Genomic DNA, 17,078 nt, shown 5'->3' with positions numbered 1-17,078 from the left:
CTCCAGGCTCCGAGCTGTCAGCACAGAGCCCATTGCGGGGCTCAAGCTCACGAACCATGAGATCATGACCTGAGCCGAAGTCAGACGTTTAACCGACTGAGCCACCCAGGAGCTCCTACATTGTTTTTCAAAGATGACTAAATTAGTAGTTTAAAATAACTATAAGATGTTATCTAGTAATAAGAATGATTTTCAAGTTCTTTAGAAGTACTGTTTACATGATTGATATACTACTACTTACCAATAATTTTATTTACTAAAGTAGGTTATCAAAGGCTTCCTGTTTAGAACATTTTATTAGCTTATGAGACACTTGCATAGAAATAAAATCAAACTACCGTTAAAAAATAGAATTTGCATTGTATCCTTAATAAAACCAAACTCTCTAGAAGTCTTAATTTAGAAGACTTTATTTTTTAGAGAAGTTTTAAATTGTTTAAATGTTTATTTTTGAGAGAGAGAGAGAGAGACAGAGCATGAGCAAAGGAGGGGCAGAGAGAGAGGGAGATACAGAATCTGAAGCAGGCTCCAGGCTCTGAGCTGTCAGTGCAGAGCCTGACGCAGGGCTCGAACCCACGAACTGAGAGATCATGACCTGAACGGAAGTCAGATCCTTAACCAGCTGAGCCACCCAGACGCCCCTAGAGCAGTTTTAAGTTCGTAGCAAAACTGAGTACCACACACACAGTTCCCATATACCCCTACCTCCACACAGGCACTGCCTTCCCCACTAGGCATACCCTCCACCAGAGGGTACATTTGGTGCAACTGATGAACATCGCTGGCATGTCGTAATCACCCAAAGTCCATAATTTAACTTAGGGTTCACTCTCAGGGTTATACACTGTGCAGGTTTGGACAAATGTACAATGACATGAATTCACTCATATAGTATCATACAGATACTCTCACTGCTCTAAAGACCCTTTGTGCTCTGTCTAGAGTGGTTTTGATATAAATGGAAATATAAAATAAGGTCTTACTAGAAGAATTACAGTTCTTATTGTAATGATAATATATCATCCACCTTCTAAAGCACTTACAATTTCTGCCAGAGAAGGGATTTTGTGGGTAAATGTCCCCTTCTTTCCAGGGCTAACAAATTCAGCGTAAGAAAGCCAAGAACAAATTCGATGCTTTCATGGTCTCTAAAGCACTTAGCCTTTTACTTTCAACAAGTAAGTGCCCAAGGCAGCAGAAAGTCTCCAGTTTGTCCGTGATGACTCAGCCACAGTGGGAAAAATAATATGGAAAGAAAAAAGTCATGCATTTTCTATTCAAAACTAGGAGCTAAGGAACATGAAAGAAGTGGGACAGTATTTTGCTATGTCGAATATTAATTTCTGAATCCTCATACTTGAACATACTAGAGAGATAATGCATAATTTAGAAGAAACAAAGGCAGGACAAATATCCTAAATGCCGATATTATAGAAAATAGGTAAACCGATTTTATGCATTGTCAAACTGGATACATGTTTACTCTGCTTTTAATATTGAAAGGAATTAATGGGACGCCTGGGTCGCTCAGTCGGTTAAGCATCCGACTTTGGCTCAGGTTGTGATCTCGCGGTTGGTGAGTTTGAGCCCCGCGTCGGGCTCTGTGCTGACAGCTCAGAGCTTGGAGCCTGTTTCAGATTCTTTGTCTCCCTCTCTCTCTGCCCCTCCCCCATTCATGCTCTGTTTCTGTCTGTCTGAATAATAATTTTAAAAAAACATTTAAGAAAAGAAACACTTAGTATTGAAAGGAATTACAGAGAAGAAGTTGCAGAACTGGAAATCTTTAAAGATATAACAATTTGCAAGTTCAAAAGCCTTTAATATTTGCCTCCCCTGAAATTTCAATCCTAGAAGGATACTCCAGAAGATGTAAGGCAACTGCACAAAGATCTTTCTCTAATGCTGTTTATTGCAGTCTTATCAGAAATCAATTTGTGGGGGCGCCTGGGTGGCTTAGTTGGTTAAGCGTCCGACTTTCGCTTAGGTCATGATCTCGCGGTTCGTGGGTTGGAGCCCCGCGTCGGGCTCTGTGCTGACTGCCAGCTCAGAGCCTGGAGCCTGTTTCAGTCTGTGACTCCCTCTCTCTCTGACCCTCCCCTGCTCACGCTGTCTCTCTCTCTCTCTCCTAGAAATAAATAAAACATTAAAAAAAAAAAAGAAATCAATTTGTAAAAGTCAGAAATCTAAATGCCTAAAAATGAGAATTGGTTAAATACACCATGATACAGTTACGTGATAGAAATATAAAATTATTAAAATCTGAATATTTAAAAACATGTACCTAGCTTCATATAAAGCAGAAAGTAAAAAGTGGGATACGGAAATGAAGTACTATGGAAAGTCAAAACATATAGTTTCGTTTCATCCAGAGGTTTGAGGAAGGAAGGAAATGATAGCATCTGGGCTGCACGTTAAAGGATGAGATTGGATCTGGACATATGGACACACAGTGAAAAAAGTGAAGGGCAGACTGGGCGCAGGGAACAGCATGACAACAGTACAGGGGCTGGAAAGTGCTGAACCAGATGGAGGACAGGAAATACTTCCGACCAGAACAACGGTGGAATAGATAAGTTTATAAATAGGTTGAGAATCTAGTTAAAAGGCCAGCTGGTGGCAGGCCTTGAGTGCCAGGCTAAAGACTGGGCTTCATTTGGAAGGCAATGGGGAGCGATTAAAGCTTTGTGATCGGGGAAGGCTATGGTCAGATCTGTGTTTCAATAACTGGCACCAAAGTGACTATGAGCCAACAGACAGTGAGATTAGAATTTGACAGAATGGGTCAGAAATGACGGGGATAGTCTGGAAAAGGTGAAAGGCAGTCCTAAATTAGGGTTTGGGGAATAGCAAAGAGGGGAGATTTTGAGAGGTACTGTATGGAATTAATTATGTGACTGTGCATATGGGCAGGAGAGAGAATGGAGCCAAACACGACTATGATATTTTCAGACTGGATTACTTAGGCCGTGGTCCCTCCTTATCGATGGGGGGCCTGTCCCACCACTCCCAGTGGATGCCTGAAACTGTGGGTAGTACTGCACCCTGTACTGGCTGCGTTTTCCTCTACATACATATACATACCTATTAATGGGCCACTGTTCTGTCAACTTCCATGTTTAATTTATAACTTAGGTACAGTAAGAGGTTAACAACTACAGCTAACAATAAAATGGATCAATTATAACAACATACTGTCATCAAAATTAGGAGGGGCCTCTGGGTGGCTCAGTTGGTTAAGTGTCCAACTTCAGCTCAGGTCATGATCTCACAGTGTGTGAGTTCGAGCCCCATGTCGGGCTCTGCCCTGACAGCTCAGAGCCTGGAACCTGCTTTGGATTCTGTGTCTCCCGTTCTCTCTGCCCCTCCCCTGCTCTCTCTCTCAAAGTAAATACATAAACTAAAAAAAAAAAGAAAAAAAAAAAAAAGACCTGGGCTGAGATCAAGATTTGGATGCCTAACTGGCTAAGCCACCCGGGCACCCCAGGCCACTGCTGACCTTCTGACAATAAATCCAGAGGACCATCTGCTTATGGACCTCGGTTGACTGCAGGCAACTTTAACTGCCCAAAGCCAAACCATGGAATGGTGGCGGGGCCGGGGGGCAGGGGGGAGACTACGGTAATCTAGGGGCACATTTGATATCGAGCAGTTAAACCTAAAGATCTATTTCACACATTGCGTAAGAAAATTACTTCTGACGTACCTGGGTAGAAGCTCTCATTTGCCACCCAAGCCTCACCGTCAATGTTGCGCAAGTACTTGGAAGGGGTTTTGGGGAATCTCTGAAATGACTTCTGCATGTACCTCTCTCGTATGCACAGCGCCCTGTACAGACCTTTGCAGACCATTTCAAAGTCTTCGACTGTCACCTGCCAAGAAAGTGTCAGAGCACCAGAGTCACTCCTGTGAAAATCTGAGAAGCAGGTCGTTTGTCTTGGGCACGCCCCTGCTCTCCTGGGTGTTGTACTTAGTGCTGAGCCTTGCCTGTCCGTGTGGCTGCTCCCTAGGGTCTTCCGCCCTGGGTCTTCCTTCAGGGCCCTGGGTCTTCCTCCAGGAGCAGATCCTGAAGTTTCTCCCCCTCTTCCATTTCTACTAAAACTCCCCTGGTCCTCAAGTCTTTCCTTAAAGTCTTGGGTTTGTTTTGTGTTTGCTAGAAAGCAGTGGTTATTTGGCAAATATAATTAAAAGAATCCATTCTAACATGGGAAATACCTTCTTCTTTCCAAGTAACATATGGACGTTTTACGTATGGGCTTCTGAAGACGGTATCTCAACTGAAAGACCATGTGACTCTAATTTGAAAATTCAAACCACTTTCTGGTCAGTGAGGGAAATATGTGGGGATGAATAAGGTGTCACACATCCCTCAAAGCCTGTCATGCCTGCCCTGCCTTCTGTCGCTATGGATGGATCAGAACATCATCTTGTGAGAAGTCAGCATTCTTTTGGATGGTTTTAAAGAGAACTTGATCTGTGGCTAGAAATAGATTCTAGAATAAAATCTTCTCAGAACTGCTGGAAATTTCTGAAGCTGGTCTGTCTCCCATGCCCCATCCCTGGCTCCTGGCTGGGGATGGCATGCCCAAAGAGTTGTAACTTAAAGTCATCGAATGCTCGTCATCAGAGCCCAAGGATTTTCTGGGACCGGTATAAGCTTGTTCCCAGTGTTTGAGGCCCAGATGTTGATCCTAACCAGTCAAACTCTTTTTAAAGGCTTGCTGACCTTGGCCGAGAGATTCTGGCACAGAGGCTGGAACTAGAGGTCTGACGCCAATGACATGCTTGTTCCTTTGCCACCTAATGGGCCACCAGTCTATCTTCTCCAGGGTAGGAGCCGGATCTTATTCACCTTGGTGTCCTCAGCACTTAGCACACAATGCCTAGCACACAGTAGGTGCTCAGTGAGAACTGATTAAATGGAATCAACTGATTATCAGGGATTAATGGCCTCAGAAACTTAGACCTGATCCCTCTTACCTCTCTGTTCAGTTACAAGCGTGAGAACACATGGGGCACAGAATACAACCAGGTGGATTACTGCTTGGAAGCTCGGCCACATTCAGCCAACACACCTGGTTCTTCAAAGACTCCACGCCATGGTGTCAGGTGCCCTCCAGCTTTCAGAGGAGAAACAGCTACTCCCTGGCTTCTGCGAACCTTGCCCTCCTCCCATCCTCTTTCTCTATTTGTTTTTGTTTCTACCAATCACATAGGTGTCAAGTTTGCCTCTTAGTTTCTATGGTGTTTTTTTTTTTAACTCTGCAGTTCTCCATATGTTGTTTCCATGTCTCTAGAAAACATCTGCTTTCAGTTTTTTACAATCTACAACGCCTGCCATTTGCAGAGCACCCATGTTATCATACAGAAAGTGAACAAACAAAAATTGTGTCCGTTTCCTTGCTCTGTCATTTTTCGAGTGTCTTGGGACTGACCTTAAGTGGGTCAGTTACATGAGAAGGGGGCTTAGAACTGGTCATTAAAACTATATTTGGAGCATAGACTGATAGCTAAACTCAGTTTCACCAATATGATGCTGATTCTGCAAGTCCATGTGACAGAGATTTATTAATTGCCCAACTGTCCTGTATAGGACGGGAAGGTCAAGTTGTTTGTGACAGGAGTTTACTGACCCTGTGGCATAACTAGAGTCTATTCCAGGCAATAATCTACTGTGTAAGCGTCTGCAATGAAATCCGAGATGATCGTTGGTCACAAAACACAATAGCCCCATTAGAACTTTTCTAGCCTCTCTCTTATCTTCCTTCTTTTCTCTGGTCTCTCCACTCTTCTATTCTCATCTCCTTCTCTTTCTTCCAAGCTGTTTTCTTGGATTAGTTTATGCTACCTGCAGCCCTTCTCTCTATTCTAGGGCTGCCTGGGATCCATCTTTTCCCAAGAGCCCGCTGTGCCTCCTCGAGGCTCCCTGTCTTGTCTTATGATACGCTCAGTGAGATTAGCCCACCAGGTGCTCCCATTGTTTCTTGTGCCAAAATTTGTCTCGAGTGTTCTGTAACACACACATGGCATTCTGCTGCATATTGTCCATGTGCAAGCAAATGGGATAAAGGAGGATAGAGTACGTGGGATGATAAAGCAAAACACAAATGTAAGTCATAGCAAATCAGCATTGAAATGCAATAACGAAGTACAGCAAAGGACAAGTGAACTAACACCTTCCTCAGAAGGAAAGGGAAGAAGGTAAGGACGCTGAAAGAATCAAGCTGTGTCTTCCCACAGCTACCTCTCAGGGAAAAAAGAACAACTCACCCCTGAGGCATAATCACCAGTGATCTGCACTCTCTGGAAATCAGGCACGGTCTGGTAGGTTGGAGATGAAGAAATGTATTCATCGATATGGGACAGTTTGGTGGAAGATGTTTCACTTTGTGGAAGGGACAAATTAACGGTCTTCCGTCCATGGAAACGCTTTTTTCTGGGTTTGAAACACAAAAATAAAAGAACTTAACTTGGTCCTCATCGGGAGTTGCATTGTGATAGATTGGTGTTTCACTATCCAATTTCACGTTGAGGACAAAAGTGAACATTAAAATGTCAGTTGGATGTCGGAAATAGGACCAAACCATATGGGAAGAGGTATCACAAAACTCTATTCACTTCTTCCCAGTATCCTTTGGACAGTGGACCTTCGGAAACATACGAGAAGGCTTTTGGCCTGACCTTTTTCTTCACTGACAGTCCACTTCTAGCAGATGCGCACTTTGGGAACCACAACAAGCACAGGCTGCGTCAGTTTACTGCCCGTGTTGTCTTCTGCTTGCTCTTAACCTGTGAGTTTCCATTGTCCTCTATGAAAACAGTGTAATAACGCCTACCTTATAGGAATTCTGTGAGATTTAGCGTATGGAGTTTATAAGTTCCTTAATCAATATTACTTCCCCAGAACAAGTATTTGTTGACTTTCTGCTTTGACCCAAGACTTACGTTAGGTCCAATGGGGCAAGCTGAAGAAGATGGATTGTTGTTCTTTCCTTAAAGTCAAAATAAAGAGGATGGCCAGGGCAGGAGGACAGAAATGGAGTGTTGTATCCTTCCCTCCAGGGGGCCTGGAGGAGGTCAGACTGGCCCGAGGGCTATATTCATACCAGATAGCACAATGCCAAGGTTGACTTAAAATGAACTCTGAAGATGAGGCTCCTGAGTTCTGGTTTCTGTACCCATTGTGTGTAAGGTGTGTGTGTGCCCAGTGGCCATTAGCCCACCTTGGTTTGGAACAATTGCATGGGAGCTCATGTCCTCTCGCTTGGGTAGATAGGGAGGCTTCAACTAAAGGAAGATGTGGATGAGCACAGGATGTCTACAGTTTTCTTCTTTTTAGTCATTGTTAAGCTTGCCCTAGCTTGTACAGCGCCGGGGTGGGGGGTATAGGGGAAAGGGAAGAATTTTTAGCTCTGGCAGAGTTCTTCCTCCAAGTCGAACCATCATTCAGACAGACTGAAGCAGCGGCCCTGACATTTCCCCTTCCCGTGTCCCAGTGTCCCAACATCCCCCTTACCCCACTTACCTCCTGCCTTCCATGGAGGCAGACATGGCCTCCAGGTGGAATATGTGTGCTCGCATCTCATGATGAGAAATCGGACAGATTTCATCCACATCAAAGGGGGAGATCTCATGACGGCCCCCCTCATCTTTGACTTCAGAGGCAAACACTTTTTCAGCAAAGCTACGGATTTCATCATCAATTTCTAAAAGAGGTTTGCATGGGTTAGTATTCAAGCCCTTTCTCGGAAATCACCAGAGTTCCTGCTACGTGTAACGCACAGTGCTATGGACTGCCCTGGGTGCACGGCTCCCCGACACTAACCAGTGTCCCGGAAACATGTCAGAGCTCAATGCCTGCCCTACTGTCTCTTTAGAGGTTTCTGTGTGGGCAGTTTGGAAATCCACTCTTAGAAACACAGGTCAGGATTCTTACACACATTTCTTGATCTCTTGCAGGATTAGCACCTAATGTAAGATCACCTGTTTCTGGCAGGGCTAAGTCTGATTTCACAGTAACCATGCAGCATAGTCCTTCTCATTAGACTGGTGGATTTTTTCCGATGGCTGTGAAGGTGTGAATAGGATTGTTGATCTTTGGGGCTTTTCTTCCTAGAGAGAACCAGTGATCTAGGTAGTTCTGAGAAATAAATGTGGACTTTGGGCCCTTCTTCCTCAGAGAATAGATACTGTGTTCCTCTTGCACATTATTTCAAATCCTGACAACTTGATGAAATGCTGGTAGGTGGGAGGAGGGGGGGCACTGAAAGTTACTACTCTGTGTTGGGAGTCCCACTTCTTGTGGACATGTGGCCTTTCATAATGAATGGCCCTTGGAAAGCCAATTTTACTTTACAGGCTAATATTCCCGTTCTTTGTTTTTACGTTTATTTATGTATTTTAAGTAATCTCTACACTCAACGTGGGGCTTAAACTCACAACCCCAAGATCAAAAGTCACATACTCTTCTGACTGAGGCACCCTTAACATTCTCGTTCTTAGAATGGGTGGAGGGTGAACGTTTAGCTTGGCCATGAATAACCCCAAGACTCTCAGGATGTAAGAGAACTAATGTCATCACATAGGGTGGAAATGGCCATCAAGTATCTGCTCTTCTGCTAAATGCCGTTGCATTTTCCACATACTCATCTGAGTAGTCGTTACCTCTAATACTTCTAAAATCTCTTTGTATTTCTAGAAAAGAGAAGGTAGCGAATAATGAGAATGGCAAACAGCTAGCTATTTGGAGCAACAGAAGACAGAACATTCTTCGTATGATGACAGAGCAAACTGCATGCAAAGAGAATGATCCCCTCATTGCCGCCCCATCAGTGTCTATACAGATCTCCAAAATGCCACATTTTCAATTTTAGGTAAGTGTCGTGTGTTCAAACCCCCGTTCTGCACTTACCGACACCTCCACCTTCCTCTGTCTTAGTTCCCTTATCTGTCAAGTGGGAATACTAATAACCTACCAAACCTCACTCACAAGGCTGTTGTGCTAAGGTACAGGGAAACACTTCACAGACAGCAAAGCACCAGATCAAACTGAAGAGTGCAATTTGGTAGCACTGGTCATACAGATACCTGGTATTTGGGGTTAGTTTGGGGCTACTAAGGAAATGATAAATGGTATGATTCAGTATAGGGTGAAGCATACATTGGAAATAATAGTAATTGAATCATAACTTCATCATCACTTTCAGGTCAGCTTGTTTTCAAAACCTGGCATATCACAGGAGAATACCAGAAATCCATTGTATTGTTGAACTTCATGCATCTGCCTGCCTCATTAAACTCAAGCCCTTCCTGAAGCTGAAAACCATCTTTGGGTGCTATGGAGTAGTACTTTGACAAGTATCACGATCCACAAAGGACCAAATTGGGCTCCGAGTAGATACATTTGATGGCCTGAGAATGCCTCCCCACCCCACTACCAACAGATCCCCAGAAGTTAGTATCATTCCTCCAGAAGAATCACAAGCAAGCACATGCGCCTCAAGGATGGACAGCAAGCAGAGGTTAGAAGAGGCTTCATGCAGCATGAAAAGCAGATAAAAGTAGGCTAGTTGGTTATGATGATGATGGGGGGAAGGATGAGGATGAGAACGAGGACGCAACTGGCTTGTCATGATGGGTCTGTGGCGATGTTGCTGGAGGCCTCAGGAAGGACAGGATGGAAATGGATGCCCAGAAACCAAGTCCTACTTCCTTGAGATCTGACTCTTCCAGAACAAACAGTCATTACCTAGGATCGTACATATCCATTTGTTTCATGCTTTTAAGTGTTACTGTTTTTACTAAGTTGCATCTCTGTGAGCCACTGTAGACAGTTGAAAAGCTAGAAGCTCTACTCTGAGAGGTGGTTTGCATGATGCCCCCAAATTACACGGTTGGTATTTCCTTCCACTGAATCAACCAGTTGTTTTGACTTTGTGCAACCACAGCATGAAATTTGACTCCTTCTTCAAGAGCTCTGCCTTTCAAAAATACTTCAGGGAGTGGTGATGAATTGTGGGAAAGAAAGAGTGAAACTGGTATTTCAAAAGATGAGTGGATAAGATTTGGTAGCAGTCTGAATTCATGGAGTAAAGGAAAGAGGAGTCCCTTGTGTCTGTACAGAAAAGTGTTGGGTTCTTTTTTGAGTGTGTTACATTTGACATAATGGAGCATCTGAGTGGAAATGTCTGGAGGGCGGACATCTACATTTACATGGAGAATAGCCACAAGTGGTAGAAAGGTGAAACAGAGTGAGCACAGAACTAAGAGTGAGAAGTGTCTGTGATGGCTGGGTGGCCTGGGGCAAACCACAGAATCACAGGGAGATCAGTGTTCATCATCATAACAAGAGAATGCTAATAATAATAATGTCAACTTCAGAGCGTTGTTATAAAGAGTAGGAAGAAATCCTTTAAAAACTGCACAGTGCTATACAGAAGTTGGGAATTATTATTATTAACATGGGAAATGCGAGGTTCTTGAGAAAAGGAATATCATGCTGGCTTTTTCACTCAACAGATCCAGAAGAGCATGCTTATTTCTCAGCAGTGTTTTATCGACAGGTAGGAAAGACAGGTCGTAAGTGTTCGATCTGCCACATCTCATCTCATAGAGGAACTCCGAGGCAGACCTACTTACTATCAGCCTAAGGACGAGTCTAATTTGAGATGGAGGGAAACATAACTTAAAGTCCCAGTTTTATCTAAAGCGAGATTTTATTTTATCTGGTCACAGAAATTTACCATGAAATGTTTTGCTTTGGAGGTGAGGATTTCCTAAGGCAAGACTCAATAGACCCCGTTGACTAACCTATATCTCAAGAAGAATACTATTTCCTTTTAAAACATCAGATGAACGCCCCCATGATGTTCTTTTTAAAAAATGGATTTTTTTTTTTTGGAGTCCAGAAAATCCATGAGTTCATTTGTTATGCTATGGGAGATCTCTGGTTATTACTAACCTTTGTTGGCTTTTGATGGGATCATTTGATAAACACTGCTGAAAAATAATCATCTTTCTGAATTAATGTATAGTATCATTTTTCGTTGATACTTTGGCAAATGGCAGGAAAAAGAGTCCAAAATACTCACGTTTTTCTTTAGCTGTTTGAAGTAAAATAAGACAAGATAAAATATATAAACAACTTTCAGGAATCGTAGTGGTTATTAATCAGTGCTTTGGGACAGAAATGTGTAGATTGGTACAAGAAAAAGGGGGAGGTGGAATATGTTATTACAGCTCATTCTTCCATTTACCTACAATTTACTATCATCAGAAAACCCTGGGAATGTGGTCATTACACACCCTTTTCTTGTCTTTCCCTTTCTAAATTGGCTCTTTAAAGTTACGGAAACTCTCATGCAATGCTGGTTTAGGCCAAACTGAAGAAGCTCATTTGGTAAACAATTTAGTAACGTCTACCAAACAGCCCTTTCTGACAATCTCTGATTTCTGTTCTTGCAAAAGGCCAAAGCTTTATGTGCAAGTACTGTTGTCAGAATACAATTTTACTTACCCAGCTGTAAAGAACCTAAGGGATTAGTTAAGAAGATTTGAATATTACCCAGGCATTTAAAATGAGGTTTAGGAAGAGTTTAGAATACCATGGTAAACGATTAAGTCCTAATATTAAAAGAAAAAAAAAGGCAGGATATAAAGTGACATGTATTATCTAAGCACAGCTATGCTTTTAAAAAAATTCTTTAAATGTGCATAGAAAATAGATTGAAAAGAAAAACACTAACATGTGAACAATGGTATCTTTGGTTGATGTGACTGTAGTTGTTTTTTTTCTTAAAACTACTCTCCTGCATTTCCCGTGTTCTCTGAGTGTTATTACTTTTATGCTCAGTGTAATTTCTTTCTTGTTTCACAAGAGGTATGTATTTCTTTCCTAATGAAAAAGACTTTGTATGATTCTAAAAATTACTGTGTGTACAAACCTGGATTGTGAACCATCAAAATGCACGGATTGGGTTAACAGTTCTACCATGCTTGTGATTTTCGACTAACACTATACCCAGAGACGTTGTATAGGACCCTTCTCCAAATTCTAACATGCACAGGCTTTGTTTAGACTAGCAGAGTAGATTTTAAGTACCTTCCACTGTTTTCTCCTGGGATCATCAAAGATGCTACCGCATGATACAGTTTTAGGAAATTATCTCCCTTCCAAAACTAAGAAGAAGAAGAAGAAGAAGAAGAAGAAGGAGAAGGAGAAGAAGAAGAAGAAGGAAGAATACTTGAAAATCTTGTCTTGCTTCTTCCTGAAAAGGATAATTAAATGGTACTATGAAGGCTAAATAAAGGATTTTTCAAAGCTGACATGATAGACTCAAAGGAATGGTTGCACTTAAAAGAATTGAACTCAGGGCGTCTGGGTGGCTCAGTCGGTTAAGCATCCGACTTGGGCTCAGGTCATGATCTGACGGTTCGTGGGTTCAGGCCCCGCGTCGGGCTCTGTGCTGACAGCCAGCTCAGAGCCTGGAGCCTGTTTCAGATTCTGTGTCTCCCTCTCTCTCTGACTCTCCCCTGCTCACGCTCTCTCTCTCTCTCTCAATCTCTGTCTCTCTCTCAGAAATAAATAAAACATTTAAAAAAAAAAAAAGAAAACGAACTGAGCTCTTGAAACACTGTTACACACCTACCTGGAAGTTTCAACAGAGGCATTGTTGCCGGGCTCCTTGATTCTAGGATAGCACAGTAGAAAGGAGGAGAGAGGAGGCTGTGGGGATGACTGCCTGACACTTCAAATTACCCTGACATTCATTTTATGATTTTGCTTTGCATCTGTAATCTGATGCTTCTCTGCTAAAAAGAGAGAGATGAGTTTTAGACCTATTTATAGCTTTAGGCAATTGACGGTGAAAAACAGGTGAAGCCTTGAGTCTTTACTCTGAGATTTCAGAAACGATACGTGCTAGGTCAGGAATTGCATTTCATTACTTTCTAAATCTTCCTGTGGAATGGATGCTCTTTGAGTGTAGTTTTCTTGCCTGACTTGACTGCTGATGGTTATTTTTCATAGCAGTGAAATCCAGCGAAATCTCTTAGCCTCTGGATGTCAAAGTCCTCAAGATTTCAGCCGTGAGAACAGCTTGCTGAGTTTGATGCATATGCTGGCGTATTCATCAGGTTCTCAACACACACACACACACACACATACACACACGCACACACATGCATGCACACACTTTCATCAGAAATATGCTATATTTAACAGCAATTTACCTGACAGAATTTATTTAATGGATTACGTAGTAAATTTACCTCAAATCTTAGAGAAACTCAACTTCCATCTAGAGTGGTCATTTACCCCTCCTCTGTATATTGTTATAAAAAGAATGATATCTTTCCTTTACATGACTTTTTATAGTATATAAAGCATTTTCCAAACATTATCTATTGGATCCTAATTACAACCCTTTAAGTACTTTATCCCTGCTTCCCAAATGAGAAAACTGAGGCTCTGAGAAGTGAAGTGTCCTGCCCAAAGGCATTCTGCTCATAAATGGCAAAGCTAAGGCCCTCTGGACCAAAGTCTTGGGATCTTTCCACAATAACAGAGTCTTTGCTACGGCTGATTATGTGATCATTGCTGTTCGGTAAAGAAACTATTTCTGAGATTCAGTAGAATTTATCAATGGTAGCAGTTTCTATAAAGACAGTAGCACAGGGTGGAACTTCAGGTTCGGAACAGAATTATGGATGTAGACTAAATAATCTTTTTACTCTTAACTGTTTCCTATTAAAAATTGGGACAAGCCTTTTTATTGGCAAAACTGAATATTTCGCTGCCAAACTTTTTGGCGAGTGGCTCCTTTTCATCGACCACCTCAGAACACGTTGCAATTGTGTTACTGAACTAAAACATTTGTTTGCTCCTTTCCAACTTTTTTGGTGATGCTTCCACCTGGATATGTTACCCTCCAATTTTCCCATTCCATTTGTGGCAGACACCCTAGTTTGTCTACTCAAAAGTCATTTCCCCTTTTTTCTTTTTTTTTTTAATTTTTTTTAACGTTTTATTTATTTCTGAGAGAGAGAGGCGGCGTGAGCAGGGGAGGGTCAGAGAGAGAGAGGGAGATACAGACTCTGAAGCAGGCTCCAGGCTCTGAGCTGGCTGTCAGCATAGAGCCCAACACGGGGCTTGAACCCATGAACCGTGAGATCATGACCTGAGCTGAAGTTGGCCGCCCAACTGACTGAGCCACCCAGGCGCCCCCCTCTTTTTTTCTTATTAACAAAGCCCTTTTGAGTTTGGGCATTAGTGTACTCAGCCAAAAAACTGTGTTCGCTAAACTCCCATGCAGCTAGAAGTGGCCATGAAGTACAGCCTGGCCAGTAGAGTATGGACAGAATTGCTGGTGGTATGTGTATAAAAGCTCTTTTAAAAGAGGTCATCTTAGCCGGCATATGTTCTGCTTTTTGCCAGTCTTCTTCTTCCTCTCTGGAATAAAAATATACGTATATCTGGATGAGTGCAAATTGTTACTGTAATGCAAGTGACGAGCAGGACAAAAGCCACATGTGAAGGATACTTGAGCAGGAGAGAAGAGCCGGGGGTCCCTGGCTCCTGGTCCTCAAGTCACCAGATCAGCCCTGGACCTGCTCCCTGCAGACTTCCTAACAGATGACCCTCAAACACCACTGGAGTTGGGGGTACTGACATCCTTCTCCCTGCCCCCTCGTACGGTCGAAAATACACGGGTAACTTTGGACTCCCTGAAAGCTTAACAACTGATAGCCTACTACTGACCAGAAGCCTTACCAATGACATAAACAGCTCAACACACATTTTGCATGTAATATATTATATACTGTATTTTAAAAATAAACTAGAGAAAACCATAAAGAGAAAATGCATCTATAGTACAGAGAGTATTTGTTTAAAAACTCTGTGTATAAGTGGATGTGGGCCATTTTAATCCATGTTGTTGAAGGCTTGCCTGTATATAAGAAAAATAAATTTGTTTTAGAAACTGATTAGTCAGGGTTTTTGGTTATTAGCAGCTAATGTAATTCTCATAAGTCACTAGTAACCTCAAATTCAGATCGTTGCAATAGATTCTTATTTTCTCTGCCTTTAAATTGTATTTTGCGAAAGACTTCCAGCTCAAATCTTTTTAAAACACCACTCAGAGGGGCTCCAGGGTGGCTCAGTTGGTTACTGGTCTGACTCTTTATTTTGGCTCAGGTCACGACCTCATGGCTCATGAGATAGAACCCCAGGTCAGGGTCTGTGCTGACAGCGAAGGGCCTACTTCGGATTCTCTCTTTTTGCTCCTCCCCCACTCACATGCACCCCTGCACTCTCTCTCCCAAAAATAAATAAGCATAAAAAAACCACTTTAATCATTATATTCTCCATTTATTTTTTTAATGCTTATTTATTTTTGAGAGAGACAGAAGGAAAGAGAGAGAGAGACAGAGAGAGGGAGCGCACACGCACATACATGCTCTAGTGGGGGGAGGGGCAGAGAGAAGGAGACAGGATCCAAAGCAGGCTCTGTACTGGCAGCACAGAGCCCCAACCCTTGAGCTGTGAGATCATGACCTGAGCTGAAGTTGGACGCTTAACTGACTGAGCCACCCAGGCACCCCTATACTCTCCATTTAAAAAGATTCACTGAGGGTCCCTTGGGTGGCTCAGTCGGTTAAGCATCCGACTCTTGGTTTCAGCTCAGGTCATGATTTCAGGGTTCCTGGGTTCAAGCCCTGCATCAGGCTCCAAACTGGCAGTGCAGGGCCTGCTTGGGATTCTCTCTCTCCTCTCTCTCTCTCTCTCTGCTCCTCCCCACCCAAAATAAATAAATAAACTTAAAAAAAATTCACTGACCTCATTTGTTGTTTCAACAAATATTTCATGGGTACTCAAGGATACCAAGTTTAGTGGATAAAGTCAGAAAGACTTCAGTTCTAGCCTTATCTCCTCTTTTTACTAGTTGTGTGGCCTCAACTTTTGAAAACCTACCAGGCATCTCCTGGGCAGTGGCATATATATAGTGGTGAACAAGAAAAACACAGCCTCTGCTTATAGTCTAATGGGCAATATACACAATAACGTAATTGCAGGTAGTATTGGATGCTATGAAGAAAACAAAACGAGATGATTTCTACGGACGAGAGACGGTTTTCAAGCAATTCTATAACTGAGGACACGAGTAGTAGATCTCAGAACTGTTTAGACTACTAATACAGATTTTTAGATACCTTACATAAGTCTCTAGTGGGTCATCAAGACTCTAGCCATACAAATGGTATAAAGCACTTTGAGAAAATTACCCACTCCCACTCTCCCTCCATTAGCCGCCACGCCCACCAAACTAATTTGAGAACTTCTTGAATAAATTTCCGTATGACTGCAGAGCACAACAGAGAAAATGTTCCTCAAAAGTATGGGATTGTCCTAGTTACTTCATGCTCTTATCCCATTGATGCCCCACCCCGAACTCAAAGGCTTATATACCAGTCTGTTTCAGGGCCCCAGCCTTTTTTCACAAATGTACTATTTTCAAGAATTCATGACCCCCTTGTGGAATTGCAATTAGTTCAGTACGGTGGAAACTGAAGGATAGAGGTAGAGAGCATGGCTGCCAAGAGACAGGGAGGAAAGAGAGGCAAAAATCACACCATGCTAAGGGGTGTGAATGTAATCATTATAGCACTGGAGAACCACCAGTTTTCAGGAAAAAGTGAAATAATAATAAATAATAATAAAATATCTTGACCACATATCACCCCCCAATTAACCTGTTTATCATCTGATTTAATTTTCACAACATTACTATGTGGTAGATACTGTTATTAATCTTCATTTTTCAAATGAAGTAACTGAGGCCCAGAAATACTACGTGATTGTCCATCGTTACACAATCAATAAGAGGCAGAGACAGGATTTGAACCTAGATTCATTCTAAGCCAAAGCCTGTGTGCTTTACTTCTATATCATACCCTTCTTGTAGGACCCGTTTGCATTTCAGGAAATCCCTTTGGCCACTGTGTGGTTAGGGAGGGAGAAAGGTTGGAGGAAGAAACACCATTAAAAGGTCGTTTGAAAATCTTGGGTAAAGGTGATGAAG

General features: G+C 42.4%; 1 protein-coding gene across 1 annotated transcript in view; it reads right to left on the bottom strand.

Annotated features, from left to right (window-relative positions):
• The window catches only part of AMPD1 (adenosine monophosphate deaminase 1), a 30,600-nt gene that overhangs the window by 9,277 nt on the left and 4,245 nt on the right, over positions 1-17,078 (bottom strand). Inside the window, exons 2-5 of the mRNA XM_039249117.1 lie at positions 8,662-8,691; positions 7,523-7,737; positions 6,268-6,433; positions 3,704-3,869 (exon numbers count right to left, since the gene is read on the bottom strand). Of these exons, the coding sequence (XP_039105048.1) occupies positions 3,704-3,869; positions 6,268-6,433; positions 7,523-7,737; positions 8,662-8,691 (577 nt within the window). The remainder of the gene's footprint in view (positions 1-3,703; positions 3,870-6,267; positions 6,434-7,522; positions 7,738-8,661; positions 8,692-17,078) is intronic.

The sequence above is a fragment of the Hyaena hyaena genome, unplaced genomic scaffold (genome assembly GCF_003009895.1).
Source record: "Hyaena hyaena isolate Hyena2069 unplaced genomic scaffold, ASM300989v1 scaffold_330, whole genome shotgun sequence".
Taxonomy (NCBI): domain Eukaryota; kingdom Metazoa; phylum Chordata; class Mammalia; order Carnivora; family Hyaenidae; genus Hyaena; species Hyaena hyaena.
This window is presented reverse-complemented; position numbering and strand designations above follow the sequence as displayed.